The sequence below is a fragment of the Dermacentor silvarum genome, chromosome 2, assembly GCF_013339745.2.
Source record: "Dermacentor silvarum isolate Dsil-2018 chromosome 2, BIME_Dsil_1.4, whole genome shotgun sequence".
NCBI lineage: Eukaryota > Metazoa > Arthropoda > Arachnida > Ixodida > Ixodidae > Dermacentor > Dermacentor silvarum.
In genome coordinates, this window is record NC_051155.1 from 182658269 (window position 1) to 182685940 (window position 27672).

Sequence of the window (27672 nt, forward strand, 5' to 3'; positions counted from 1 at the left end):
AAGGAGTGTGCTCTTTCTTGATTGCTTTCTATTCAGTTGTATTGGCCTGTTTCTAATTTGAATATCCAAATAACTTGTTGGTGTCAATTGTTCCCTTTGCAGATGAGGACAGGCTACCAGCGGCTACAAGCCCTGATTCGGTCTCGTATCCTCTCGCACCGCTTCAAGCATCTGCGGGGACACATTGTTACTCTCCAGGTAGCGTGAGCAACCTTTCTCTTGAGTGTCATGTGCCACTGTGGGAAGCAAGCTATTGGTGTGTGACATCCAGTGAAATGGAGTTCTGAAAGACTGATTTAAGGGTTTCTATAGCTTTCTGTAGAGTGAAAATTGATTATGTTGCGTTGAAACGAACTACAGACTTAAGATGTGATGCTTATGTAGGCAATTATATTCTTGAAGGGAGAAACAAAAAGAAAAAGAAATCATGGTTTTGTATGTTAGGTGTGAAACATGTAATACTTACAGTAAGTCAAACCTTGATATAAGGAATTATTGGTATGATATGTTATGATATACATATATCATAAGAAGCCAACAAGCAATGACACCAAGGACAACATAGGGGAAATTACTTGTTTTTATAATTGATTTAAAGAAATGATAAATTAATTGAAATGAAATGGATGAAAAAACAACTGGTCGCAGGTGGGGAACGATCCCATGTCCTCACATTACGCGTGCGATGCTCTTACCATTGAGCTATCGCGGAGCCGTTTTCCCATCCACTTTCTGGGGTATTTATGTTTTACAACTAGAACTAAACCTGGGAGTGTTAGCCAGTGCCACCACTCACAAACCTAGGTGGCGGATGTGGAACATCCTTTCTGCCGTAGGCGTCACGAGTACGTGATCTTTTTTGGGTGAGGGCAACGGGTCAATAAACTCACATATGCTACCTAAAGGCATCAATGTTGCCGGATTCGAGCCCTGAGTGCAGCCTATGCGCATAGTCTCTCGCCAGGCCAACATGTATTCATTTATGGGCGACATGCGTCCCAAGACGGCATGTCACCTGCAACCCCACCAGCTAGGCCTTACCAGTGCTATCTGCCAAAGTCGCGGTTTGGTGCAGTCAACGAAATGATTAGCACTAACTATACAGCACTTGGAAAACGAAGGAACCACTTTACCTACGAAAGTGAGGGCTCATCCCAGTCGTATTCTTTGATTCCCGGACACACACGCCTGCTTGGTCTACATGTTTTGCACGTCCACAGCTTTGGAGAAATGTAGTTATAGTACGGTGGCCGCTTACAGTGCTGAAATTCTTAACTCCAGCAACTTACATTATAAACGGTTTGTGCTGTATGTGCTATATACTACAGTGTAGACCGCTTATAACTTAAGTCACTGGAGTTGGGAATATCCGCACTATAAGCGGTACCGCACTATAACCAAAACAACTATTTTATTGCGATAATGGACACTCCAGGTGCATTTCTGCCATTGCTGTCACCGTGCTCTAGGTTTCGTATTCGCTTACTAAATAAATTGGCGAGCACGGTGTCACGCGCACACAAGCAAACATGAACACATCTCGCTCGTTGACCGCGGAAACGAACTGTCAAAACGCTCGAGTGAGGAAGCGCGGCGAGCGAATTGACCTTCGTGCTATCATGCCACTTGCTTTAACGTGACCTATAAGTGGTGAAAACACGGCGTGCGGCGGACTTTCCCCGTCGCAGATTGCTTTCAAGATAGGGCCAAGGCGATCGTATCGTCAAAGTATATCGTCGCAGATTACGTCCTGCTTCAGTCCACTGAAAGCGTTCCGCATTGCTTTGCTGGCGAAAATCTTTTTCTGTTTGCGCCAGTCCCGAACGCAAGTTTCGGATTCTCCGAACGCCCGTGATGCGGCCTGATTTCTGTCCGTCTCCGCACACATGATCACTTTCCTTTTAAATGCGGCATCATGATGAACTCGGCACTTCATGCTGATAGAGCAGACGCAGAGAACGTGAAGACAGACGGTAGACTATTGCCTAAGCACGTGTACTGCAGCACATGGAGGAAGCTACAGTAGCTAGGCTCGAGAGTAGCTAGGCTCGACGCGCGTGCGAGGCGGCCGTTTTGAAACGCCGACGGCTATATGGTAACGCAGATTTAGGGTCGTACTCGATTCTAACGCGCACACAATTTTTGGACCTGTTTTATCGGAAAAAAAGTTTGCGTTAGATTCGAGTAAATATGGTATTTGTGGCTTGAGGGAAGCGTTTGCCGTCTAGGTTGACTGCTGAACTTCCAGGCAGCCACACTGTAACTGGTATTTCGTGTCCCGCAACTGCACTATAAGTGATACGCGTATACATACAGTGCTATGGGAAAATTAACGGGAGTCTGAAAAGACCGTAATATATCCGGTCCTGCACTATAAGCGGTTACATTATAAGTGGTCTATACTGTATAATGTTTCTCACGTGGAACAGCGGGTAACAAATATCAGACGTAACAAAGGTATTTTTGACTGGATGTGACCTAAAGAATTCGACTGTATTTTTACTCCTGTTCTGGTGGTCTATTCCATATCATCAGGTATTGTTAAAATACAACATACTTTTTGTCATCATATGGTGAAAGAAGAGCAGTGTTATATGCAGGTGGAAAACCAACCACTTTGTTGTGTTCACTTGTTGCAGTGCCTCGTCGCCATATTCACCTGTGCAGCGAGCTCTTTTTTTTTTTTGTACACTGCAATCACTTCAAAGCTGTTAAACAGCGCTTTTCGCAATCATTGACTAAATTGTCTTGTGTTTCTGTGTGTCTCTAAACTTGCCACTGTAGCTCAGTGGCCATGTTGCTGCACTGCTGAGCTCAAGGTCACGAGTTCGATCCCAGGCGCCACTGGGGGCAGCATGCAAAAGTGCTCGTGTACTATGCGTTGGGTGCACATTAAAAGAACCTCAGATAGGTGAAATCAAGCCGGAGTTCCCCATTACAACATGCCTCATAATCATATTGTGGTTCTGGCATGTAAAATCTTAGAATTGATTATATGTTTAAAAAATTTTAACTGGAAGCTTGCCTATGGTAATTAACTAATCTGTAGTACATACATTTATTACGGTGCACATGTATGGAGTGCTCATGTTAATGGAAGGCACAAGCACAAATGCTCATTTTGCTGATCATTCCATCATGCTAAAGCTTCTTTTGTGTAAATACACAGAGCGAGAAACTTGAATTTTGGGTAATATAGTGTATAGAACATCTTGCATAGCTTCCTGGTTTATCTTTTAGAGTGCTTTGTTTACATCCACGTCTTACATCTTCACATAAATTTCACCTCTGCCAAACAGGCCCTCTGCAGAGGCTTTGTGGCACGGCGCGAGTACCAGAAGAAACATGCTGCTGTGATCAAGATCCAGGCATTTGTCCGTAGGATCATTGCTCAGAAGAACTACCAGAGGATGAAGATAGAGGTAAAGGGGAGCAGAACACTTACTGCTGCAAATGAATGTTTATTTATGAACAATGCATGAGTGATGCTGTTGTTATGAGGAGCGTTGTTGAATTATGCACTCCACTTCACAATAATGTAGCACTGGAGTGTCCAGTAAAGTTGCGAGTCATGCAGCGATGCTCAAGACTGTGCTTGAGGCTGAGCAGTTGACACTTGTTACATGTAAGGACTTCCGGGCACAGTAACCTGCATAGGTGGTGTCCAACATACCATGGACATTCCTTTACCAATTCTTTCCAGCATCTAGTCTTTTATCATTGCCCGTGCAGTAGAACAAACTTGGCTATTCCAGTGCATATTCAGCTTCAGCTTGTCTCATAGCAAGAAAAAACCATTGCAGTACATCGAAAGCATGACCTTTAAGGTTATGGTGCACAACACTGAAGCAAATGGAGCAACAGCATAACGCCATTATCTTGGAGGCCATGCAAAACCGATGCACATGTGGATCTTTGTCATAATGTTATGAAGTTGGACTGCACTTATCAATAACAGGATGCGTGCTGATCACTTCCTGATCTTTCTATCGCGAGTAAGCCATGGTGGTATACGGAGAATTGTACCTATGTTTACTTTTCCCCTTTTTCTGATGCTATGTCCCATTGGTGTCTGTTATTCTGAGTGACTATTGGTTTCTATTATTCTGAGGGACTATTGGTTTCCATTATCCTGGGTGGAGTAGCCATCGTTTTGAGGGTAAAATGTGGTCACCACCTATTTTCACGATCACATTCCTGATTGATGATCACATTCCGAAATAGCAAGCTAAGTGCATTGTTTGCAAAAGCAAAGATGACATAGGTCAGATAAAGTGTGAATTTTATGAATGAATCTCTTATGCAGATATGACGCCTTTATTTGTGCATGCAGTGGCTTCTTGTATGCTTGTAAAGCATTATTTGCTTACAAGCTAGGCCGTTCCTTTGCATGCAATCAGCATCAGCACATTATCGAAGCCATGCGACTGAGGGAGCAGGAAGAGGCCATGCTGAAAAAGCAGATGAACCCGAAGAAGGCTCGCGAGATTGCTGAGCAGAAGTTTAGGGTAAGTACTGGGAAATGCTTTCCGCTTGTTAATCCATCTCTTCACTGATTGATGCGGATCCTGAACAAGTGTTGTCCCTATCCTAATGAAGTGCTGGGATGTGAGCCCACATTATGAATTGTGTGCTGTAAAGTGAAATAACTGTGCCCTTAAGAAGCTTTTGTCACATGTTATCCCTGCAAATACTTAAAGATATAGTGCAGCAGTATTCTTTCATAAAATTTAGCTCTCTCTTCTTCTGATAAATATAGATTCATGGCAAAGATTCAAAGGATCCAAATAGCACTAAGATGAGTATGGTAAACTTAAAATTTCATTGCAGTCAGATAAGTATATCACATATCCACTGCCACCACGTAAGCTAAAGTGATGCCATAAAAAAAAATAGAAAAAATAATTTAGTAACCTTTACAATTCAGATCAAAGAAAGAAGACAGACATTTGACTGTCGCACTCCTTTGAGGTTGTAGGCAGACATAGTGACGTCATGTATTTACCAACTTGTTTTCGCTCTTTCCTACTACAGTCGACTTCCGTAAATTCAACTCTGACGGGACCAATGAAACTGATTGAATTATCTGGCGAGTAGAATTAAACAAAATGTAGAAAAAATTCCAATACAAACCCCTGATTTTGCAGTATTTGCCTGATTCTAACAAGCCCCCGAATCAAATGCGCACCCACTTTCTGTGTGTCCAAAGTAAAATACTAACGTAGAAATGACTTTAAAATTCCTAAACAAAGTAGAAATCTAACGTGCACCCAATTTTTTGGCAGGAAATATGGCCAAGGGTCTAATGTGTTGCACAATGGGGGCCCATTTCCTAAATTCAGCTTTGCCACAATACACCCTTGCTATTTGGTAAAGCATTCGAACTCTGCGAATGCGGTTTTGGTATGATGTTCGATCTCACCCCGCAGGTAATTTTCGGCCCAATTTTTTTTTAACCCTTCAAGGGTAAATTTTTTTTGCCAAATGCAAACCCCCAGGGTCGAATTTTTTATTGCAGATTTAAAAACGTGAGACTAACCTGTTTTGCAAAAAATTTACCCCAATTTTTTTAGAGTGACCATAAAGTGACAAAAAAATATTTTCCGTATGTAAACATGCATTGTTTATTCATGAATACAGATGGCCTTGCATAAATACTTATAATAAAAATGTAAAGGTAGGTACACTGACAAATATATTCTGATTTGGCACTTAGGCAGTATTTGTTGCTTGACTCACTTGCAACAGAGCAAACAGCATGCACAACCATAGTGTAATTGAACCGTGTATGGAGGTGCACACAAGAAAAATCTATGGTTGTGCACCCGTCAGAAAAACCAAATGAGTCCCATCGCCAAGAAGCAGCAGTCAGTTTTCGCAAGTCTCGAGAAAACAAACGCAGGCATGGCAGCATTGTTCGTATACGGCGGCATCATTTGTGTATACCAGCACCCACCTGTGAACAGATGTAATCGCACTCCTGTGAGCAATAAACGAGCGAGCGTCTAGCAGTGACCCTTTGAGAGATTGGAAACCAGATAGACATCAGTTTTTACAAGCGCAACGAAGGGAAACAGCCGCGAGACAAAATCAGACATAGTCACTGCACGCCCGTGCACGCACGGATGCACAAGTCCAATCAAATCAAATCAGTTTATTTCAACACCAGAGGAGTGTTGTGTCGCAACAGTGATGTGTCGGAGTGTTGTGTCGCAACAGTGATGCTGTGGGGTGAAAGCAAAAAGCCATCAAGGCTTGACAAGGGCTTTCACACCATTTAACACACAGCAAACAGCAACATGAAATCATAAGTATTTATAGTACAGTGGCAAAGCATGTCTTTGTTGTGGTTGCGTCAGTGGTTGCTGAAACGCTAGCATAAAGAAGCCGTGCAATGAAAACCAAGAGACTACAGAGCAAGAAAATAGTTCCTTGTATCCACACAGGGTGGCAGCACTCGCTGGGCAACAAAGAGTTGAAAAATTGCTGCGTAGTATTTCAAACATACAGACGATGCTGTAAATATACGGCATCGACCACTTAGGACTCCTTTGCGGTGCCGTATATTTAAGTCTTTGACCCTCAAATGGGTAAATAAAAAAGGTGCGTATTAAAATCTGGTAAATACCATAATCAGACATTTGAGCTACAGTCATTGCTTGAAAATCTTCCTAGGGCAGGCTGGAAATAGGCATTTTCGACGGGAGATTTGACATGTGTTCAATTCATTCACTGTCCCCTAAGCTGCACCGAGACAGACCCTGCCCCTATAGGGGTCACCTTAGGGGTCAGGCGCATGCATACTGACTGGTCAAGTTTGAATTATCCAACAAAGACCAATTTTAGGATCAAAATAACAAAATTTTGGGACCATAGAAATGCATAGGCGCTGGCTGGGACCTTCAGTCGGGATCGAAATAACCGAAAAGTTGAATTAACTGGAGTCAAATTAACGGAAGTCTACTCTATATCACATCTTCTTCAAAATGCATGCACTCGGTTATTTTTTCTCATTCCTACACTTTGTGCCCTTTTCTGGCCCTCAGGAGCGTCTGCAAGAAATGCACATCCGGCAGCAGGAGGAAGATGTGCTGGTCCAACGCAACTTGGAACAGAAGATGGCCGTCATCAAGGATGCTGCGATTAGGCAGGACGAGCCCCTCGATGACTCTAAGCTGGTTAGTTTTCATTTCGTTTCCGCAACACTCTAAGTATTCTCCATCTTAACACAGACTTTCATTGACGTCCACATAAATGCTGTGCTTATTAAGCAGCACTTCTTTTTGTTGTCCAATTTCTGCTGTGCATGTGCAGCCATTGTATTTGAGTCCTGTTTTGGTGCTCTGCATATAATGTTTGATACTTCACTGTAAAAATTATCTTTCTAGAACATCTGAATGTCTTGCAGCTATTAGGCTTACTAACCTTGTCGTCACCAACAGAACCAAACCGTCCTCAAGTGTTGTTGAATGCTATCATTGATAACATGCTGGGGGGTCGCTTTTTGCCAGTGAAGAGCTAGCCTAATGCATTTTATGTCTCATTCACTCTGAGCTATCTGGTCACACTAAGCTATTGTCAGTCACCTTTGTGCTTTTTTTTCTAGATCATGCAAAACTTTAGCAAGTTTGACAGTGAGGTAACTCAACAGCTATTGAAACTGGGCATCTGACGCCACAGTTCATGAAATACTTTTTGAAACCCTATGTTCATCAGTTTTCCTTTCCTTTATTTATCTGCTTTGTTACGTTTTGTACCCGCCCTATACATTTTATAGTCAACTACCTTGGAATAATTCCCAGATTCCAAACTAAGACAGTAAAATTGTGAACTTTGATATTAAATCAGTCTGCTGCTTGCAGAAGCTGTACACAGAGGCATGTCTTCACAAAAATAGCGTGACTAAAGCTATCTTCTTTCTTTCCTTCAAGGTTGACGTCATATTTGACTTTTTGCCTCGGTCAGAGTCCGTCAACGACCAGGTGGCCCCGTCAGCATTCAAGGTAACAGCAGTCCTCAATACAGCCTTTCTGCTGTGTACATTTATGGTTCTTGTGACATGTGGCTTTCTCTACATTGCTTTTTGCCCCCTGTGTTGAACATGTAAGCCACAGTTGAGAAATGAGCAAATACTTTAAAATTTATTCACTATTTGTATTTTCTTAGAAAGAAAGCTTTATCATGGTGTCTATGTTAATAACGAACATCATAGAAAAACACTAAATCAGCTTATGTTGTACTCTATCAAAACAGTGTTTGTATTTCTTTGGCAGGGGATGGTTGATTATTATTGGAGTAAATGTAAGACACTTCATTTTCTTTGTAGCTTCAGATGTGTATCTGCCAATACAGCCTGACCTAATATTTTGCTTTAGTGCTGCCTTAAACTAAAGGCCGTCCTTGCATAAGAGTGAGTTTGCCATATTCAGTGTTATAACGGCCAGCAACAACATAACTTGAATGTCTTTGCTTTGAATCTTAATTTATTCTGTTTTAATAGGCTTCAAAGCCAATTACTGCACCTTGTCTTTTATTGTTATTTCTGGTATTTCTAGAGCTCAATCAGCCTTTTTTTCATTTCACGTAACAGTGCACAATATCGGGCTTGTTGGTATTCCATTGCTGAATTTCTAATGCAGCAAGCCAAAATAATACATAGGAGGCATAAGGCAAACACACCTCCATAGTAAAGGCCATTCAGAAGTTAGCGCATGTGTTTGTCTCACGCCTTCTGTGCCTGTTTTTTTTTTTTTTTTTTTCTTGTGCACTAGAAGTTCAGCCATTTGACATAAATCAGCTTTGCTTCACATTGTACCATGCAAGGTTATTCGGCCGTATTATTTTCAGAGTGCCATTTTCAGTTTCACATCATCGCATACCAATGAGCTGTCTATAGAGCCAACAAAATAGCAACCTCACATTGCCAGATTTTGCGTCTAAAGCGGGAAGCATTGACAGAAGCTTGTCTGTCACAAGAGGCGCGTCAATTAGAGGATGTGGAGGCAGCCATGCGTGGAATGGGGTCTGGCGAGGGAAATGGAATGTTTGTTCGCTCTTGCATAGCCGCTTTAGACACACGAGGGGCCCAGGTCGGCGCTTCCTCATTGTTTACTGTGTGGCACAATCGGTGGCGCAACAAGCTTGCCTCATGGCCAGCACCGCAGGGTATGCCCTGTACTCGTACATCTGCGTTAATACTGGAGGCACCTATGCCGAGCGCCTGGTGAAAGTGAGGCGGTTGTGTGTGCAAAAGTGCAGATGTGGAGGAGAAGTGTGGGTTGGTGAGAAGGTCTATTTGTGGACTCGTTGTGGTGGTTCCAAGGCACACAGCACACTGGTGAGTTTGTGCCAGAAGTTTTGTTTTTAAGCATTGATAGGCAGTGCTGAGGTGCGAATGGCGATTAGCTGAGCCAGGTCACCATTAGAAATGGTGGATACAGTGCCTGGCACCTTTAGCTTTGCATATCAAGCTTAGGCTGCTGTATTTTTCGTCCATTTTCTTTGCGCTTAGTGTGATGCAGATGTCTTATGAGAATGATCTTTGTACTTCTACTTCATTCACATTCTTTTCATACAATAACCATTTCTCTCCATCTGAAGAAATTCATGCAGTGCAGCTGATGCTATGAACTACAGTTCATCCAACGCGTGGAGAGAATAGAGTTGTACTCTGTTCCCCCCTGGCGAGCATAAACCCACACATATCTTAGCCAAGCACAGATAGGCAAGCGTTTGTAGCAACAATACACCATGTGAGAAGCATGGAAGAGTTCAGCAATTGTCTCTTGCTTGATCAATGCATGGATTTTGTTCACAAACACAGAGATTAAAACTAATACCTTTCATGACTGGCCCACTGTTTCTATTACAGTTTCCAAGCATAGTTCACTGTCCCTGTCCAAGGGGGGTAATGATCTGCTTTGTTGTGCATTTTATGGACTTCTTGAGATGGAGCATAGCTACAACATACCTCACTGAAGCTGAACTCTGTCTAAATAACTCTGCCTAATGTGCTTACTCGTCTTGCTTTTTATTAGGAGTTCTGATTTATTCTGTTTCTCTGTGTACTAATTGTTAGTTGTGTTGTTTTTCATATAGAAGTTGTAGTTGTCTTCTGCTAAGTGCGATGCTGCGGCAACAACAGTTAAATGCATTATATCAACAGTGAGATTGCACTGCTTGTACTGAGATTACACCGCTTTGCACGATATATTACTTACAAAAAACATTCGCAGTAGCGTGAACAATCTTGTTTTTATTGCGATAGCAATTATATTGAAAACCACGTCTTCTCTTTCTAATCTTGTCTTTTCACTTCCTGACGCTTTGATCACTTAGGTAACTTCTTTCACCGTGGTGTTAATTTATTATTGGTCTCACGTTGAATACCAGCTGAGGTGCCCTTGTTCCTCAAAGCCTATGCTTATTTTGTCGTGAAATGATGAGGATCATTATCAAGTTAGTACTACAGCAACGACTTATGATGGCAACCTACATCAGCAACATATGCCACCACCATGAATGCAACTGGAATGTCTTTAACTATAGCTGTACCTGTAAAACAAGTGTGACATTGAAACTGCCGAGTTCTTTTTTTCTTTGTGGAGGATTTGTCAGGTAGTGCATATACCGTTTATATCATGATAGGAAAGGATGTTGTATATGGCTTCACTATGTCTGAAAGATTGGTGTGATGAGTAGATGTCATTAACCTCAATACTTGCTTACACCTGCATTTCTTAAATACATTGTGAACTCATTTAGCACTTGACTTCATTGCTCCTCTGCTGGATCAGTTGTCTGGGTTTACGATTTAAATCCCATCAACTATTTTTGAAGAATCTACATTTTCAAGTATTAAATGGACACTAAAGATAAAAATAATTTGAGCTTTATTAGTAAATTATCTGTCTAGAATACAAAAAGCCACTCTTACCATGTGAGAAGGCTTTATAAACCAAAAAGACAAAAGCTTACGACGGTTGGCACCGCCGCCTTGAAGTTCCCATGCCAGTTAGCTGTGACTTCATGGATTTTGACAGCGTCTACTTAGGCCTAGTTCATTTTGTATTGGTAAAGATGGACTATGTCACATTCTAAAGGAGCCAAAGACTGAATTCAGCATGCTTTCAGAATTTCTACTGTGCCAAAATGGTGCAAATTGTATGATAAAATACTTTGAATAGTGACGAACCACCACTGGGGCTCTGGTGCAAAATTAAAAAACTGCAAGGTTAGCGTTTATTTTCTCTTCTAGTAATCAACCTCTTGCCACAAAATGAGCAGAAATAGTTTTAAAAGAATTCTTAATCAGTCTAAACTGATTCAGTGTTTCCCTTTAGTGTCACTTTGATGCTCAATCAAGAATCACTTGTTGTTGGCACACTACATACCGACGTGCACACACTATCTGTGCAGGACCTGGAGGCTTCTCGGGTCAATGCCATCAATGGGGGTGAGGTGGAGGGCTCAATTCCAGCAGTGCCCGAAGACAAGGATGACCTCAGTGAGTACAAGTTCCAGAAGTTTGCGGCCACTTACTTCCAAGGGAGCACCAGTCACCAGTACCAGCGAAAGCCTCTCAAGAATTCTCTGCTTCCCCTGCAGACACAGGGCGACACCATGGTGAGCATTTTTGAGATATTTTAATTGCGTGCAAAAATCTTTGTGTTTCATTATGGTAGGCCAATTCCACCATTACTGTTGATACACCGGTCACCTGCCAGCTAAAGCTCAATTCTGGCAGGTAGCTAGCTGGTAAGGCTGTGCTTTGACATTTTATTAGTACAAATATTTTCAGTGATTTGAACTAAGGTGTAACTAAAGTTGTACTAGGATGACAGGAGTTTCTTGTGCTTCCTTTGGTCTGCATTCAAATCCTATTTTCCAGAGTAATTTAGATTGGAACGAAGTCTTTCGTTTTGTTCTCACATTCGGAGAGATGAACAGACTGAGAAATATTTATTGTAGTTTGTGACCTGCAGTAGCACCCTGACATGGTAGGCTCGATGGAGAGGTTCAGTCAAATCAGTCTAGTGTTAGAGGATTGTTACTTTTGTGGCAACACTCCACTTTGGATTGGCTTAATTTTGAGTAGGGGTAACACCATGAGATGTTGAAAAAGGAATGAACTCTGCCCACATGTGCTAGATACATTACGATACTAAGGTTGGCTTATGTGTGGAAGAGGATGAGTGATCAATGAAGTCCATTAAAGTTTAAGAGGAGCCAGTAAAGCACCTAAATTGGCTACAGTTTGTTTGATGCAGCTTGTGCTTTGGGGCTGCTCACAATCACCCAATTGACACACACCATGCACAATAAATGTTGCACTAACTGTCAGAGCCATATTTTCTCTGATCATCATACGCAAAACTCGCAAATGCTCACAATTGGCTTTGGACGGCACGAAATTTTCAGCTTTTGTAGCTTGCACTGCCCTTCCAGTATACAATTCCTAGCTGTGATACAATTGTTAGCTGTGGCAAGGCCCTTAATTGCATGATATGATTCCATTAATTAAGTGTGATTGTGTAAAGTGCTGTAATCTCGCCTTCAGGCGATATTAACTGACAAGACTGAACAGGTTGTTCGTAAAGCCTTATACTATATGAACACTGCTGTGCCTGAGGGTGCATTTTTGAAAGATTTGTGCCTTGCAAAAGTGCTACCATCATAATTGCTGTTGGCTTTTGGGTTGAGATTCATGTGTCATGCCACTTTGCTGATGTTTGCTCCATATATTTGTATAGTCCTAAACACATCTTGCACCAGGCCTTCCACTTGCATAGTCAGCTTCTCTGTTTCTTTCATTATTTACTGGACTATTTATTTACAATTGTTGATATGTCTTGCAGCGTATAATACTGTTGCACTATATTGTCGTTATATAAAGCTTTTCTTGCAAGCCGACCTGCACAGAAGCAAATATTGCCACTTCGGAGCACTAAAATCTGAAAGTATTTCTGATAATTTGCTACAGAGGACGTGTAACCAAAAGCAGTGGGTTTTATCTGTTGAGCAAGTTGTATTGCAGTTGTATTGACTGGAAGTCATGTACCTTGCACCTCACTTCCAAAATGTCTTGTGGCTGTCTGTTTCTCTGTTGTTCCTTTTAATGAAAACTATGCAACTCTGTTTCAGGCTGCCTTGGCGCTATGGATCACAATTCTGCGATTCATGGGTGACCTACCAGAGCCTAAGTTCCACACTATGGACAGGGTACGACGATTGCTCTACTTGACATCTGTGCACCTGTGTTTCTTGCTCCTTTAGCGCGATTTTTTTTACTAAAGAGCTTCTGCTGTTCAATGCAGGACAACTCATCCGTGATGAGCAAAGTCACTGCCACCTTGGGTCGCAACTTCATCAAGACTAAGGACTTCCGTGAAGCACAGTTGATGGGTGTTGACACCGTAAGAATGCTCTCACTTTTTTTTCTTCTTCTGACTAGAAGGCAATGCTGCAATGCCACAGCTCGTTTTATAGTCATGCAAAAGGAGATGACGTGCATTAGTTTTGCAAGCACAAAATATTACTTTGCCCTTTTGTGCCTGTGATGAATCCTCAGAAAGCTGCATTGTGTATTTATATGTGCCTGAGATGTATAGAAAATACAGTAAAAACTCACCAGCCTCTGTCGGAAGAAAGAATTCTATAACATTGATAGGGGGACTTAACATTTTATCAGAAAGCCGTGCAAGCATTACTGCGCTTCTTGAGATCCTCCACCAGCCTGTGTGAATGCCTCTAATTGGAACACCCTTCCTGTTTTTTTTTTTTTTTTTTTTTTTATTCTTTCTCTCTCTTGCATTGTCCTCTTTCTAACCCCTATTTCCCCCACTCCAGTGCAAGGTAACAAACCGCGGAAACTTGCATCTGGTTAACTTCCTTGCCTTTCCTCTCTCTCCCCCAATAAAACAACATTGCAACGAAATGTGCTATAACAATCTCATGAATATAACAAGATAATCATAATTCATGTTTAGATTTTTATAGAAACCCATGCATTTAAAACCTTGTTTTTACGAACCAAGATTGTCCTGTAAATGGGTGTAACAAACCTCTTTTAGTTCATAATGAAGATTTACTGACCGTTTTACGCCGATTAGGCTTAAGTCTATCAGTGCAGGGCACTGCTAATAACTCATCTGATGCAGCACTTCTTTACGCCCGCAAGCTGTTGGCTACCTGGCAACATGCCAAACTGGCCCTGCTTCCACCTTGCCGCTGTACTCTGCCATCACTACAACTCTCACACTCACCTCCACTCTGTAAAGCCATGTACAATTATGCTGGTATGGAAAGCGGACAGGGGAGTGCATGGCTCACAGTACATAAAAAAAAACAATGCTTCGTCAAGCAGCAGCCACTATAAACTATGCATGGGCACTCAAAGAGTTTTTCATGCCCTAGAACCATATTTTGTATGAATACATTTCATTTTCCATTCTTTTTACTCCCCATTCTTGGGTCATGAGGATGCCCTTGTGCTGTTAACTTCAGGATCATCAACTTGGCAAAATGAATGAAAGAATAGAAGATAAAATGAATCATTACAACATACTACCTCTACTCTCATGTTCTCGGCTATCTCTCAGCTTATCAGCATTTCATGAACGTGCCGACAGAGCACCACAACTTTCTGACTCTGTGCTCAGATAAAATCAATTGTGCTGCTGCTGCTGCATGCCTGATGATGGTGGAAGATCTTTTTAGAGAAAGCATTCATCTTGCCAATGAAGTCGCACCAAAAGACAATCTTTTTGTTTCCTTCGGCAGTGCATTGCAGGCTTTTGCGCTTTTGCATTGGCTTCAACTATCCAAGCAGTAGCTCACCACAAACCCCCACCCAGTGGACAATGTCCACCATGACAGTCGACAACAGTTGAAGAAAATAGTAAAGTCAGTAACAGTAAGAAAGTAAATAAGTTAAGATAAATTAAGCAATGGATATAATGAAGTAATTTCAGCTCTATCTTGAACTTCATTATAGCAAGGTTTTACTGTAGTAAGTGTATAGCCATCATCAAACTTGACTAAAATATGGCTTTAGTGATTTTCCTTTTTTACTACAGACGTAGATGCAGTTGTAGTGACAGACTCTTAGAAGTGCTTGGTCTATGTTCTTTATAAAACCACTGTTGTTTGTTTTGTATAGCATGCATGTGCAAAGTAAAGGTGCAAAAATAGTGGCATGCGTGTTCAGATTAAGTCTAGCTGCAGCTGTATAACACAGGTGAAATTGACAGCTTTCGCACATAGTTTGGTGAGTTAGTTGTGAAAAGTGAGTTATTGATGCTGAAAGGGCCAAGTGAAGGAAAGTGAAGAAAAGTGTAAAATATTGAGAAGGACAACAGAAACAACTATGTGAGAAAGTGCCTGTCGGTCCTGTTTTTTTAAAGGACTCTTATACCAAGCAGAAGTCTCGTAGCATCCGCAACAAGCTGGTGTCGCTGACCCTCAAGCGCAAAAACAAGATCACGGAAGACGTGAGGCGCCACCTTCAGGAAGAGGAGCTCGCAGCCGACAACTACAGCCACTGGCTTGAGAGTCGGCCCACCTCCAATCTGGAGAAACTGCACTTCATCATTGGCCATGGCATTCTGCGAGAGGAACTCAGGTTCGCTGTTGCAGTCATATACACTGATATGTGAATATCTTGGCAGATATCTACAAGGATTCCACAGCTACCTTGGTTCTCCACAAGAAAGGTAGAAAGTTGCCTATCAAGAAAGGGGTCAGGCAAGGAGACACAACCTCTCCAATGCTATTCACTGCATGCTTAGAAGAAGTATTCAAGCTCTTAGACTGGGAAGTCTTAGGAGTGAGGATCAACGGCGAATATCTCAGCAACATTCGGTGTGCAGATGACATAGAATGGGGACGAATTACAGCAAATGATTGAGGACCTTAACCGAGAAAGTGTAAGAATGGGGTTGAAGATTAATATGCAGAAGACAATGTTCAATAGCCTGGCAAGAGAACAAGAAATCAGGATCGCCAGTCAGCCTCTAGAGTCTGTAAAAGAGTATGTTTATCTAGGTCAATTACTCACAGGGGACCTTGATCATGAAAAAGAAATTTACAGAAGAATAAAATTGGGTTGGAGTGCATACGGCAGGTATTGCCAAATCCTGACTGGGAGCTTACCGCTGTCGTTGAAAAGAAAAGTACGATCATTGCATTCTACCGGTGCAAACATATGGGGCAGAAACTTGGAGGTGAACAAAGAAGCTCGAGAACAAGTTAAGGACCACACAAAGAGTGATGGAACGAAGAATGTTAGGCCTAACGTTAAGAGACGGGAAGAGCGCGGTGTGGATCAGAGAACGGGGATAGCCGATATTCTAGTTGACATTAAGCGAGAAAAAATGGAGTTGGGCAGGCCATGTAATGTGTAGGATGGATAACCGGTGGACCATTAGAGTTACAGAATGGATACCAAGGGAAGGGAAGCGCAGTCGAGGATGGGAGAAAACTAGGTGGGATGATGAAGCTAGGAAATTTGCAGGTGCAAGTTGGAGTCAGCTGGTGCAGGACAGGGGTAATTGGAGATCGCAGGGAGAGGCCTTCGTCCTGCAGTGGACATAAATATAGGCTGATGATGATGATGACACTGATTTGCTTATATTACGGCGGACATATTCCAGTGGTGGCAGTATGCAGATTCTCCTTTGTACGAAGATTTTATTGCATGTTAAAAAACACTGGATGGTGAAAATTTTCTGCAGTTCTTCATTATAGCATCTTTTACAGGTAGGTTTGGGATGTAGCCGTGTAAAGTGTAATACTGTTTTATAGATGTATTTTGACATTTCATCGGTACTTTGATTTGGTGCACCTGCATGTAATTGATTTCAACAGCGAAGTTCTTATGTACCAAAATTAAATATTGTAACCTGCCAAATAAACCACAGACAAGCTAGAATAAGCAATTAATCATGATGTTTCTGTTCAACAGAGACGAAATTTACTGTCAGATATGCAAGCAGCTGACAAACAACCCAGAGAAGAATTCACATGCCAGGGGCTGGATCCTGCTGTCACTCTGTGTCGGGTGCTTTGCTCCCTCTGACAAGGTAAGAGTCAAATGACTGATAGAGCTATAACGATATGAAATTCAAGCATATTTTAGTACAAAAGTACCCTCACTTGGATACTGTCCTTTGTATTTATTTAATCATTAAAAAATATAACAATTTAGAAAATAGAAATAGAAGCATCTTAGTTGCTATTATCCAATCGTGGTGGCTTAGCAGCTAAGGTTGCTGTGAAACTGTGCACAAGGTAGCAGGTTTGATTTCCAGTCGCAGTGGCCACATTCGGATGGGGGTGGAATGCAAAAATGCTGTTGTACTTAGATTTATGTGCACATTAAAGATTCCCAGGCAGTCAAAATAATTTGGAGCCCCCCCACCCTCACTGCAGTGTCCCTTCTACTTTCGGGACGTTAAGGGGAGATGCTACTCGGAAAAACTTTTCTTTAAATATTTGTGACAGCTCAATGAAACTTTGACTATTTACAGAGTTGGAGCTTCTCTGTTCAAATCTGCTTTTAGCTTTTTGATAGCTCATTTGGTTAATTTATTGCACGCCATGCATGTGTAAAAAGAATGCATTTTTGTGCACGCTTGGGCAATAACAGTGAGCATAAGAAAGCACTAAAATATAGCTCATATTGCTCCCAATTAATAGTAGAATTCAATAAAGCAAAAAAATATACAGTTAAACCTGCTTATAACGAACCTCCATGTAATGAATTCCGGGATATAACAAAGTTTTTCTATTCTCTGCCGTTACTCCATAGAAGCACATGTATTTGAGACCTCTACGTAATGGAAGTGGCAGCAGGAGACCTCCTCAAAATCACTAATTTTCCCGGCCAACAACCTAGAGATTTCACCCCGAATTTAGGCATTTTTGTGCGAGCAGCAACCGGAAGCACCTTCTCCGCCGCGACGGAATGCGAAGTGGCGGCGTCGCGCTTGGCGCGCTCGAATTCATGGCGACTGCGAGGCGAGCGTGCGCGAGGCAGGCCTGCATCCCTCGCCCCGGCGATCTTGCTGCCGCGGGCGTGACCTTTCCCCCTCCCTTCATTCGAACCTGATCCCGCTGCTTGCTGCAGCTGGCCTAGCCCGCCAAGCCGGCACTCTCCTTTTCCAGTTGATGTTGCCAAAGGGGAAAAAAACGTTTCCGAAGGGGAAAAAAAACAGGTCCAAAAATTGCCTGCGCGTTAGAATCGAGTACGACCCCAAATTTTTGCTACCATATCGCCATCGGCATTTAAATATGGCCGCCTCCTACGCACTTCGAGCCTAGCTCCCGTAGCTTCGACCATGTGCTGTAGTACGTGTGCTTGGGCATTAGTCTACCAATTTAGTTAAACAGCGAATGTTAACAAGTTTATACGGCCGATAAAACTACTATCCTTACTTCGTATAGCTGTTCTGCTAATTTGCTGTCGCAATCGATGCTTTGCCTTTCAGGCGAAACTGGGACTTTTTTTGTTCATCGCAACTTTAGTGTATTGGGAGTAAATCTTGAGCGATAGTTGTATTTCTATATGAAAGCATGAGGTGTGCGGTACTGTAAAGGATTTTTTTCCCTCTCTTTTGGTCACGGAAAACGGGTGCATGTTACAATCGTGGGCGCGTTAGAATCGAGTAAATATGATAGGCGTTTCTTTTTTGAATTTTCGTGCCGAACCTGCATATAACGAAATCCTCTTTATAACGAAGTTTTTTGGGGATTTGTCAATTTCGTTATATCCAGGTTTAACTGTAGTGTGTATATTCAGATCAAACATCCTTGGCCCGACAGTCTTGAGCCAAGGCTGTTGCTTAACCCTAGCTGTTTGTAAATAAACTCCCTTATAAGTGTAGCATTTGTGTTTTAGTCAAAAAAATGTTCCAACAATGAGTTTCAGTTTTACCATTCTCATCAAAGAAACCTTTGAAATCGTCTTGCTGAATATGTTTGTGGAAAGCTCTGGAAGTTGTTTCTTTGAATTCAGCACATGTTAAAGCATAAGCATGCCAAATTTTATTATAGTCAGACTACATAAAGCACGCAAATTTTAGTGCACGAACTCTAAAAATGCTACAATATGAAGAACTGAGAAAGATATGCTTGAAAGTTGAAAAAAGAAGCTGTGACGCTAGACTTCGGCGGGAAACAATTTTCCTTTTTTTTTTTTTTGTATTTTCAGCAAGAATGCTGCACTGATTAAGTGGGCTCTGGGAGAAAATGGTTAGGCCTACGTCCCCGCAAAAATTCAAGAGCAGGCAACGCCACGGAGTGAAATGCCACATATGCAAAATTCGGATATATTTTGGATAAATTCGCACTTTCACGAGCCACCGCGAGTGCTTTTTGCATTTTCTTTACTAACTTCTAGTTGATTCTCAGCTTTAATTTTGTAATACTTAAAAGAGGAGGCTTTGAGGAATACGAAACAGAAAATCGACTTTTTCGGGAAAAGTCGAGATTTTTTGACGCTCATCTTCCCTTAAACACCACAATGTTACTTTTTTGCTTGCCATTGGTAGGGCCTACTGCCGCATTGCCTACTACAGTGGTTCTCAAAGTTCTAGCTATAACAAACCCCTTTTATTTATCAAAGGTTTTCATAAACTCCCTTGAAAGTGGGCTTTTTTTTTTTTTTTCTCCTTCTTCTTCTTTAAATAGACTGGTATGTTGAGTTCTTTTGAAAACATTTGAAGGGCCTGCTCCTCTTTAGAATCTTTTCTATTTGATCTGAATCAATATGTTTAGCTTGAGCCTACTCTTTCTGAAGTGTAGGCAGGTGTCTTGACCCTTCCGGTAGCAATTGCTAGCCTGCTCCTCGCTTTCTCTTTCCTGTCAAATGTATATATGTTTCAAATCAAATAATGATAAATAATGACGGGTTGCTGCAGAAACTTTGCCATACATTTATTTCCCTTATTCTTTTAATAAACAGTGCTAGTCAGTGGCACTTCTCTTGAGTGGTATTTGGACCCCTTGATGCAATTTGGGAAACTCGGGATTGTTCCCATGGTCTGATAATTAGTCACTACCGAGTTCTGTAAACAATGTGCTTGGAGGTAGGATATACGAGGTGTGTTCAAAAAGAAACCGAACTTTTGCTATAGCATCTTTACTGCTTATTGTACAACATTTTAAGCACTGTCCCCCTCAAAGTAGTCCCCTCTACTAGCAATGCACTGTTGCCGTCGTTTATTCAATTTTTGGAAAGCCTCCTGGAACGCAATTTCTTGGATGGCATGCAAGTCTCCTCTCGCATTGTCCTGAATCTCCTGTATGGTATGGAAACGACGTCCTTTCAACATTGTTTTAAGTTTGGGAAACAGGAAATAGTCTGCTAGCGCTAGGTCCGGAGAATGCGGTGGGTGGGGCACAACGGGAGTGGGATGTTTTACTAAATAGCTGCGGACAAGGAGCGACGTGTGAGCCGGCGCATTGTCATGATGCAACATTTAAGTCTGGTTTTGCCATAATTCAGGCCTCTTACTGTGCACAGAATTCCTCAAATGCGCTAGAATTCCCTAGTAGACAAACTTGTCTACCATCTGACCATGTGGTTCAAATTTCTGATGGACAATGCCTTCGCAGTGAAAAAACACAACCAACATCACCTTTATCTTTGACCGACTCATGTGTGCTTTTTTTTTTGGCCGAGGAGACTCTTTGCCCACCCACTGCAAAGACTACACCTTCTTTTCAGTATCATAGCCATAAACCCACGTCTCATCGCCTGCTATGATGTTCTTAAGGAGAGATAGAGAAAAAAAAATTATTAAAATAAAGGGACACCGCAGGGTCCATTGTCACTTTGGCACTAATCCGGTGAACAGCTTGTGCACGTGCTCACTTCAGCGGCTGTAGCTCGCCAACTAACGGTCAGAGCGAAACAACGCAAATGGCAGTTTGTTGTCTAAACCTGCCGCTGCGTGCGCTCAGTAGCCACTGCACGCTGCTCCCTCTGCCAGTTGGAGCGCTATTTAAAAAGTTCGGTTTCTTTTTGAACACACCTCATAGTACACACGCAGGTTGACAATTCCAGGACAAGGAAGTCTGGAAAAAAAAAAATGTGGAGTTGCCTCACGGACTGGCAGACCCTGATATTGAGAAGTGCACAGCATAGATCCCACAATGTGCACAGTGCACCCCTAATTCATAGCTGCATGCTGTTGCTGAAGCCATTCTATATCTCTGCGGTGAATGTGTTTAAAAAACTGCTGGGAACAGCTGTAAAACTCTGCACAGAATTACAAGACCATCTGTGTGCCTCTCAAATTTTTTGATCAACAAAACATTTTGGGTTGTGCCTGTGCAAGTCTTGCCAGCTGCTCTAGGCAAAACTAAATCCTGAACTTAACCGCGATGCCCTCATGTTGAGGCAGAAAGCCCGTGTATATCCTTGCTTTGGTTAAAGTAGGCAGCACCATGCTGGGCCACTCATTTGGTGGCTGCGACTGTCACCCATTGTAACTTTGTATTGGCAAGTGTATTTATTTCATTTGAGTTGTTGTGAGGGCACAAAAGAATACTGATTTCCATGATTTCAGAGAACCTATATTGAAAACCTGTGCTTTATGTTACCCGATGCTTTGCAAGTGTTATCTCTAAATGTTTGAACCCAAAATGCCATAACTATAGCCACATTCCAAGCGAACTGCTTGCCTCACTGCAGTTTGTCAAGTACCTGCTCAACCTGATCAGGGAGGGCCCACCAGGCTATGCACCCTACTGCGAGGAGCGGCTACGACGCACCTTCATGAATGGCACAAGGGGCCAGCCACCGTCATGGCTTGAGCTGCAGGCCACCAAGTCCAAGAAGCCTCTCATGCTGCCCATCACCTTCATGGATGGCAACACACGAACTCTGCTGGCCGACTCAGCCACTACTGCCCGCGAGCTCTGTGCACAGCTGTCTGCCAAGATTGGACTGCGCGACCAGTTTGGATTCTCCCTCTACATAGCTCTCTTTGACAAGGTTAGATGTTCACGATTACTGCCCAAGATTTACATTTGCATATCCTGGATTTTCAGGACTTGAACCAAACCTGCTGTAGCTTCTACGTATTGCAGGGAAAGAAAAGGTGTGAAATTATGGTTTCATACATTCTTAAATGTACAGAATTTTAGAAACTGGAGGGCAACATTGCAGCAAAAAGTAGGTGAGGGTTCTGCTAGAAGTAGTGCTTGTGTAATTTCTGCATAGTCTCAAAGAATATAAAAGTGGTTACCTGTTGGACCTTGGCTGGCATCTGCATGTGAGGAAACAGAAATATATCTTCTTGTTCAAAATGTAAAACCTGCATTAGCTCAGTGTCATTGATGTGCACTATCTTGCTTATCACTATCTTGCTGCTGAAGTAAAAGTCACTTATATTTTGGGGTACAGGCAGTCACTTGTCATGCCATGTGCACAAAATGTGCTGTATCTTGTACCCATGTTTCCTAGTGCTGCTGTAAAAGCCTAGTGCTGCTCTTTTATACTTCTTCACTTTCCTTCAGCGAGAGGGCTGTCCTACTGACTTTAGAGACAGATGCTCTTCCCCTTTCCTGCTTGTCAGGTGGAAACCTGCACCATGGTGGGTGGAGATGGAAGGGGGCGTGGTGCGCCCCCGTCACGCATCATGCTATCTTCTGCCGTGGGCAGCTTCATGTGATCATGCACCAGCGTGGTGCACTGGGAGAAACGGGCATGCATGTGCCGCACACTCTCTCTCTTCTGTGCAAGGTCACTTGTTTTTTATCGTTGCTGCAATTCTGCGATGGTTCAGATTTCCACATGTTCGTTGTTTGTGACACATTTCCTACTCATCAATTTTCTATGTTATCTCTATTAACATGCTTTCAATTCTGTACAAAACTTCAACGCACGCCATGAGTATCGTGGTACCTCCTCATAGTACAGCCTTCACCAAAAGTTTTAAAGCTTGCAAGTCAGAAGAGTTGTCACCGTGCCCTCTGGCAGAGCTTTGTGGCACACTTGATGCTCTGAAGCTCAAGAAAGCGAGGAGAACTGTTTACCTCCATGTCAAAGCTTTGGTGCTTTAGAAGTTCCTCAGGGACATCTGTGTATGGAATGATGACAGCTCCGATCACTTGTGTATTCACCTTAAAGCTTTAACCTGAGACTGTACTTCAGTTCATCGATGCTATTTACCATGCAGGTGTCGTCACTTGGCAGTGGTGGCGAGCACGTGATGGATGCAATCTCACAGTGTGAACAGTACACGAAAGAACAAGGGGCACAGGAGCGCAATGCCCCCTGGCGGCTTTTCTTCCGCAAAGAGATCTTTGCTCCCTGGCATGACCCCACCCAGGATCCTGAAGCTACCAACTTGATCTTTCAGCAAGTGGTTCGAGGCATCAAGTTTGGAGAGTACAAGTGTGACAAGGTATGCAAGTTGCCCCTGTTGCATAGCAGTTAGATTATTTACTCTTTTGGCGAATGCATCTTCAAAACTGTGTGACCTCTTTCTTAACAGGAGGAAGATTTGGCCATGATAGCAGCTCAGCAGTATTATGTTGACCATGGCACTGAGCTGATCATGGACACTCTCCTGGCCTTGTTACCAACATACATCCCCGATAACTGCCTTCAGGCCAGTGACAAGGCTCTGGAGAGGTGGGCTGGCCTTGTTGTGCAGGCATTGAACAAGGTTTGTCTCAAGACGAGTAACATCTAAAATCTTGTTTTTTCCATGGGGTGCTGGTGGACACGATAAGTGGGCAGCATAGACCATCGTTGTTTACATTGCAGTAGTACCACATTGGCATAGTGCATTCGGTGTATACCTATATTGTGGTTCATGACACATTTCGCACGCTGGAATTTGGTAATCTAAAGTCGCAAAGCGCAGCATTATCTGTGCAGCTAAGCTAAATACCATCACAATAATCTGAATAATAATGGTGTAAACCAGCATCGCCACATTGGCTCGCAAAACTACTTTTACTTGGTCCTGTGAATCAGGCTTTCTCTGCACTGAGGCTACGTTTTCACACAAAATGCTGACAAATTGTTCAAGTCAAACAGTAATGGTTTTGCACTGAAATCCAGAATGGTCACGACTGCCAAACGAAAGATGTGCCATCTAAAAGATGCACTAATGGCACGAAACTTAAAATTCATATTCACTTGTAAACACACAAAGTGCCAAACTTCACATGATACTGCATTCCACCTTCTCACTGTCCTGAGAAAAGGTCAACAAAAATAGGAGCTATCAAGTAATTATGGTTTATTTGAGATCTTCTTGAAAGCAGCCAGTTTTTTTACATTTATGTTTTACCTGGCTGATGTTTGTGTGAAATTGGGTAGGGGTGAATCTACTAAATTACTTTCTGTTTGTGATTCTTGAATGCTATTTCACTTAGCAGTGATGTTGAGGAAGCTTGCCCTCTACACAGAGTAATATACAGTGCAAATAAAGTAGGATCAACATGTGGGCTCGTGTCATCCCTAATTTTTTTGTTTAATATTTTCCGCGTTTTGCATTATGGACTTACTTAAGCTTGCCCACCGCCCTAATTGTTTTCACCTTCCGCATTTTAATACAAAGCTCACAGCTCTCTTCAAGCTGTACAAACTCTTTTAGTGACAAGTTTCCAATGAGGATTGACAGGAGATGCATTTCAATTGTAACTCTTGGCGGCATGCATTTTGCAGAGCTACTTCTTTCGAGAGAGAGTGCCCCCTCTGCGCGTGAAAGAAGATGTGGTGGAGTACGCCAAGCTCAAGTGGCCACTGCTGTTTTCACGCTTCTACGAGGCATTGCGCTCTTCAGGTCCACACTTGCCAAAGAATGATGTCATCATTGCCATAAACTGGACAGGCGTCTATGTCGTCGATGAGCAGGAGCAGGTGTTGCTTGAGCTTTCTTTCCCGGAGATCACTTCAGTTGCCAGCCACAAGTGAGTTGATCGGCCTTGACATGTACAACATCTGCCATACCGTAAGGCCATGCGATAGGGCCAGCCAGTTGAGCTGCTAGGGTTCTTGTGGTTCTGGAAAGGCTAAAATTAAACTTCTGTCACATGAATGTGACAGAAGTTTGTTCTTTTTATGTAGCTTTTGCTCTGGACAACGTCGAAACTGTCCTATGAGTACTATGTAACTCTTGCTTTTTGACGTACTGAAGTCAACTGCAAGATGGCTTAAGCTATGGAAAGAAGCCTGCCCAGACATTGTGCTATATTTTGTAACTGGATTTATTCTGTGCATAGCTAGCAATTGAAGTGGTTCAACATATTGCATTGAAGGCAATGAGACACTGTTGCCAAGTGAAAGTGGCATAAAGTACATAGTTAAAGTAACATCCATAAATAGCGAGGAAATAGCTAAATTCAGTACGAAGTAGCTATCACGTTCAGCAGATGCTGATTGGCTAAGCCAGTGAGCTGCTTGGCTTCACTGAGGCATCACGCTGGACACCATGTCACGCAAAATTGAAAGTATCACCTGAAGTTAACAACCAAGAATATAGCCTCTGCTTTAGTGTCTTCTGCCTGTGTATTTCCAGCTTATTTTCAGTACTTTAAGTACTTTCAGCTGTAAAAACAGCAGTAAAATGTAGTTCCAGCTAGAGAACGTCACTCTTGACTTCACAGCCATGTTAAGACTACTGCCACATGAGAAAGGTAAAGGAATGACTACAGCTCCTTATAGAAGCAGAATCTGCTGTTCTGGAGGGCGGAGGGGGGGGGGGGGGGTTATTCTGTAAGAGTCCGCCTAGTGGGATTAACCGTTTTAGCTGCTGCTGATTGGCTGGAGCTGCATGACTGAGGAGGAGACAGGTGCCCGCAGCAAGTCTCTTTCTCACTCGTACAACTGCAGCCGATCAACGACAGCCACAATGAACAGTTCATTAGGTGGACTCTTACAGAATAACCGCACTGCTGTCTTTGTACCCAGAAATCTCTAGGCTGAGTTTATACAATACTGCCTAGGCTGTGAGAGATGTCCAATGCACTTTGGAACTCATGCAGGGCAAATTCAGAAGACACGATAATCTCAAAATTTCAACTTGACGTAATTACACTCCAAGCAAAACTCTGCTAGTGTACTTTCTATGCTGCTTGTGCCATAAAATTGCATAAGGCTACTTTTACTTTTTCCCTAAAATTTATTTTTTTAATGCCCATTGAGGTTATTGAATGTGTTATGAAAATAATTTGTGGGTAACTGTCATGCCCTGGGAATTTTGTTCAGACTATGGGCACATCTTGAGAAAGTTCACATGACCTATTCAGCTTGTGTGGTGCGCTGGCACCAGAGCACAACACACAGCAGCAATGTCCTATTATAGAATGTACAGCTGTGGCCCAGTAAAGTGATGACCTATGTCGCTTTGTATAATTTTAAGCAACAGCAGTCAAATGCAGCAGCGTGAAAAAGCATCCTATGCCACCAGAAGATCTCCTATGGTGCACTCCACGCAATTGCGAATAATCTGGACCCTCCAGTATAGCACCTCTCATAGCCCCTATGTGTCTTTGGCATGTGAAATGCCAATAATCAATTAAATCACTCAGTCATAACCTAAGTTGTGTTCTTGTGTGCAGGGGAAACCGTCCCTTCTTGCAGAGCTTCACACTTAGCACTGTGCGTGGAGAGGAATTCACTTTCCAGTCTCCCAACTCGGACGATGTGCGGGACTTGGTTGATTTCTTCCTGGAGGGTCTCAAGAAGCGCTCCAAGTTTGTCATTGCCCTGCAGGAATACAAAGGTGAGTCAAGATGACGTGTGATCTCATTCCAAACTGGAGAATGTACTTACAGTGAAATCCCGATAATTTGAAATCTCTTAATTCGAATTGATGGATAATTCAAACTGCTCTGTTGGTCCCAGCAATGTCCTATGTATTTGAATAGGGAAAAACTTCTGCGAATTCGAACTCCAAATCACATTGCCATGCGCTCACCTACGCCCCCCTCCCAGTGCGCGCTGGGTCACGTCGTCTCCAACATTGGGCATGCAGGAGTAAGGCCGTACAGCATGTGTCAAGCCACCATCCTTCTCTGCTCACCCTCGCACATTTTCCCTAGCATGTTTTCGCTCACATCCACAGGGAATAGTGAAGGGAATACTATGGAGGCAAAGAGCGCTTCTCAAAGTTCCATATTTTCCTCCACGTTGATTTAAACTGGGGAAGTGAAAACATAAACACCACCTTGTAAATTTACAACCGCTAAATAAGACGAAACACACCACTGAGTGTTGAAGTTGATTTATTTTGCGGCTTTTCCCTTTTGCGTCTTGGCGAATGTTAACTGTCGCATGTGGAAGCTGTGTCAATTCAGCGTCTGCTCCGAGAAACCAAAAGTGTTGTCAAATGCTGCCGGACTGCTTGGTGTGATAACACATGTGCAGAAGCTTTGCTCCTGTAGCTTTCCCTTATTGCCGCAGAAAGTTGTCCGCAAGTATAGGCTTCTTCCGGCACATGTCGCACGCTGGTGGAGGATAGATGAGACTTTTTCAGTGCGAGCCCAGTGACGGTTTAGGTTTTGAGCACTGTACCGCACAATTTATTGAGCGCTATATTTAAATCTCCTTAGTTAGCACTCTGTTTTATTTGAATAAACTTCCGGTCCCCTTGGAGTTCGCATCAACGAGATTCTACAATAGTACCATAACAGTTGTCATTCATTCAT

At 42.6% G+C, this 27672-nt stretch overlaps 1 protein-coding gene across 2 annotated transcripts in view; it reads left to right on the top strand.

The window, feature by feature from the left end:
- The window catches only part of LOC119442245 (myosin-VIIa-like), a 172352-nt gene that overhangs the window by 113224 nt on the left and 31456 nt on the right, over positions 1–27672 (top strand). For both annotated transcript variants that reach the window (XM_037707047.2, XM_037707048.2), the window contains exons 17-31: positions 103–198; positions 3300–3422; positions 4401–4508; positions 7047–7178; positions 7932–8003; positions 11419–11625; positions 13144–13221; positions 13317–13415; positions 15405–15622; positions 16964–17081; positions 21698–22000; positions 23187–23414; positions 23505–23678; positions 24689–24933; positions 26584–26747. In XM_037707047.2, coding sequence (XP_037562975.1) covers positions 103–198; positions 3300–3422; positions 4401–4508; positions 7047–7178; positions 7932–8003; positions 11419–11625; positions 13144–13221; positions 13317–13415; positions 15405–15622; positions 16964–17081; positions 21698–22000; positions 23187–23414; positions 23505–23678; positions 24689–24933; positions 26584–26747 — 2365 coding nt within the window. The remainder of the gene's footprint in view (positions 1–102; positions 199–3299; positions 3423–4400; positions 4509–7046; positions 7179–7931; positions 8004–11418; positions 11626–13143; positions 13222–13316; positions 13416–15404; positions 15623–16963; positions 17082–21697; positions 22001–23186; positions 23415–23504; positions 23679–24688; positions 24934–26583; positions 26748–27672) is intronic.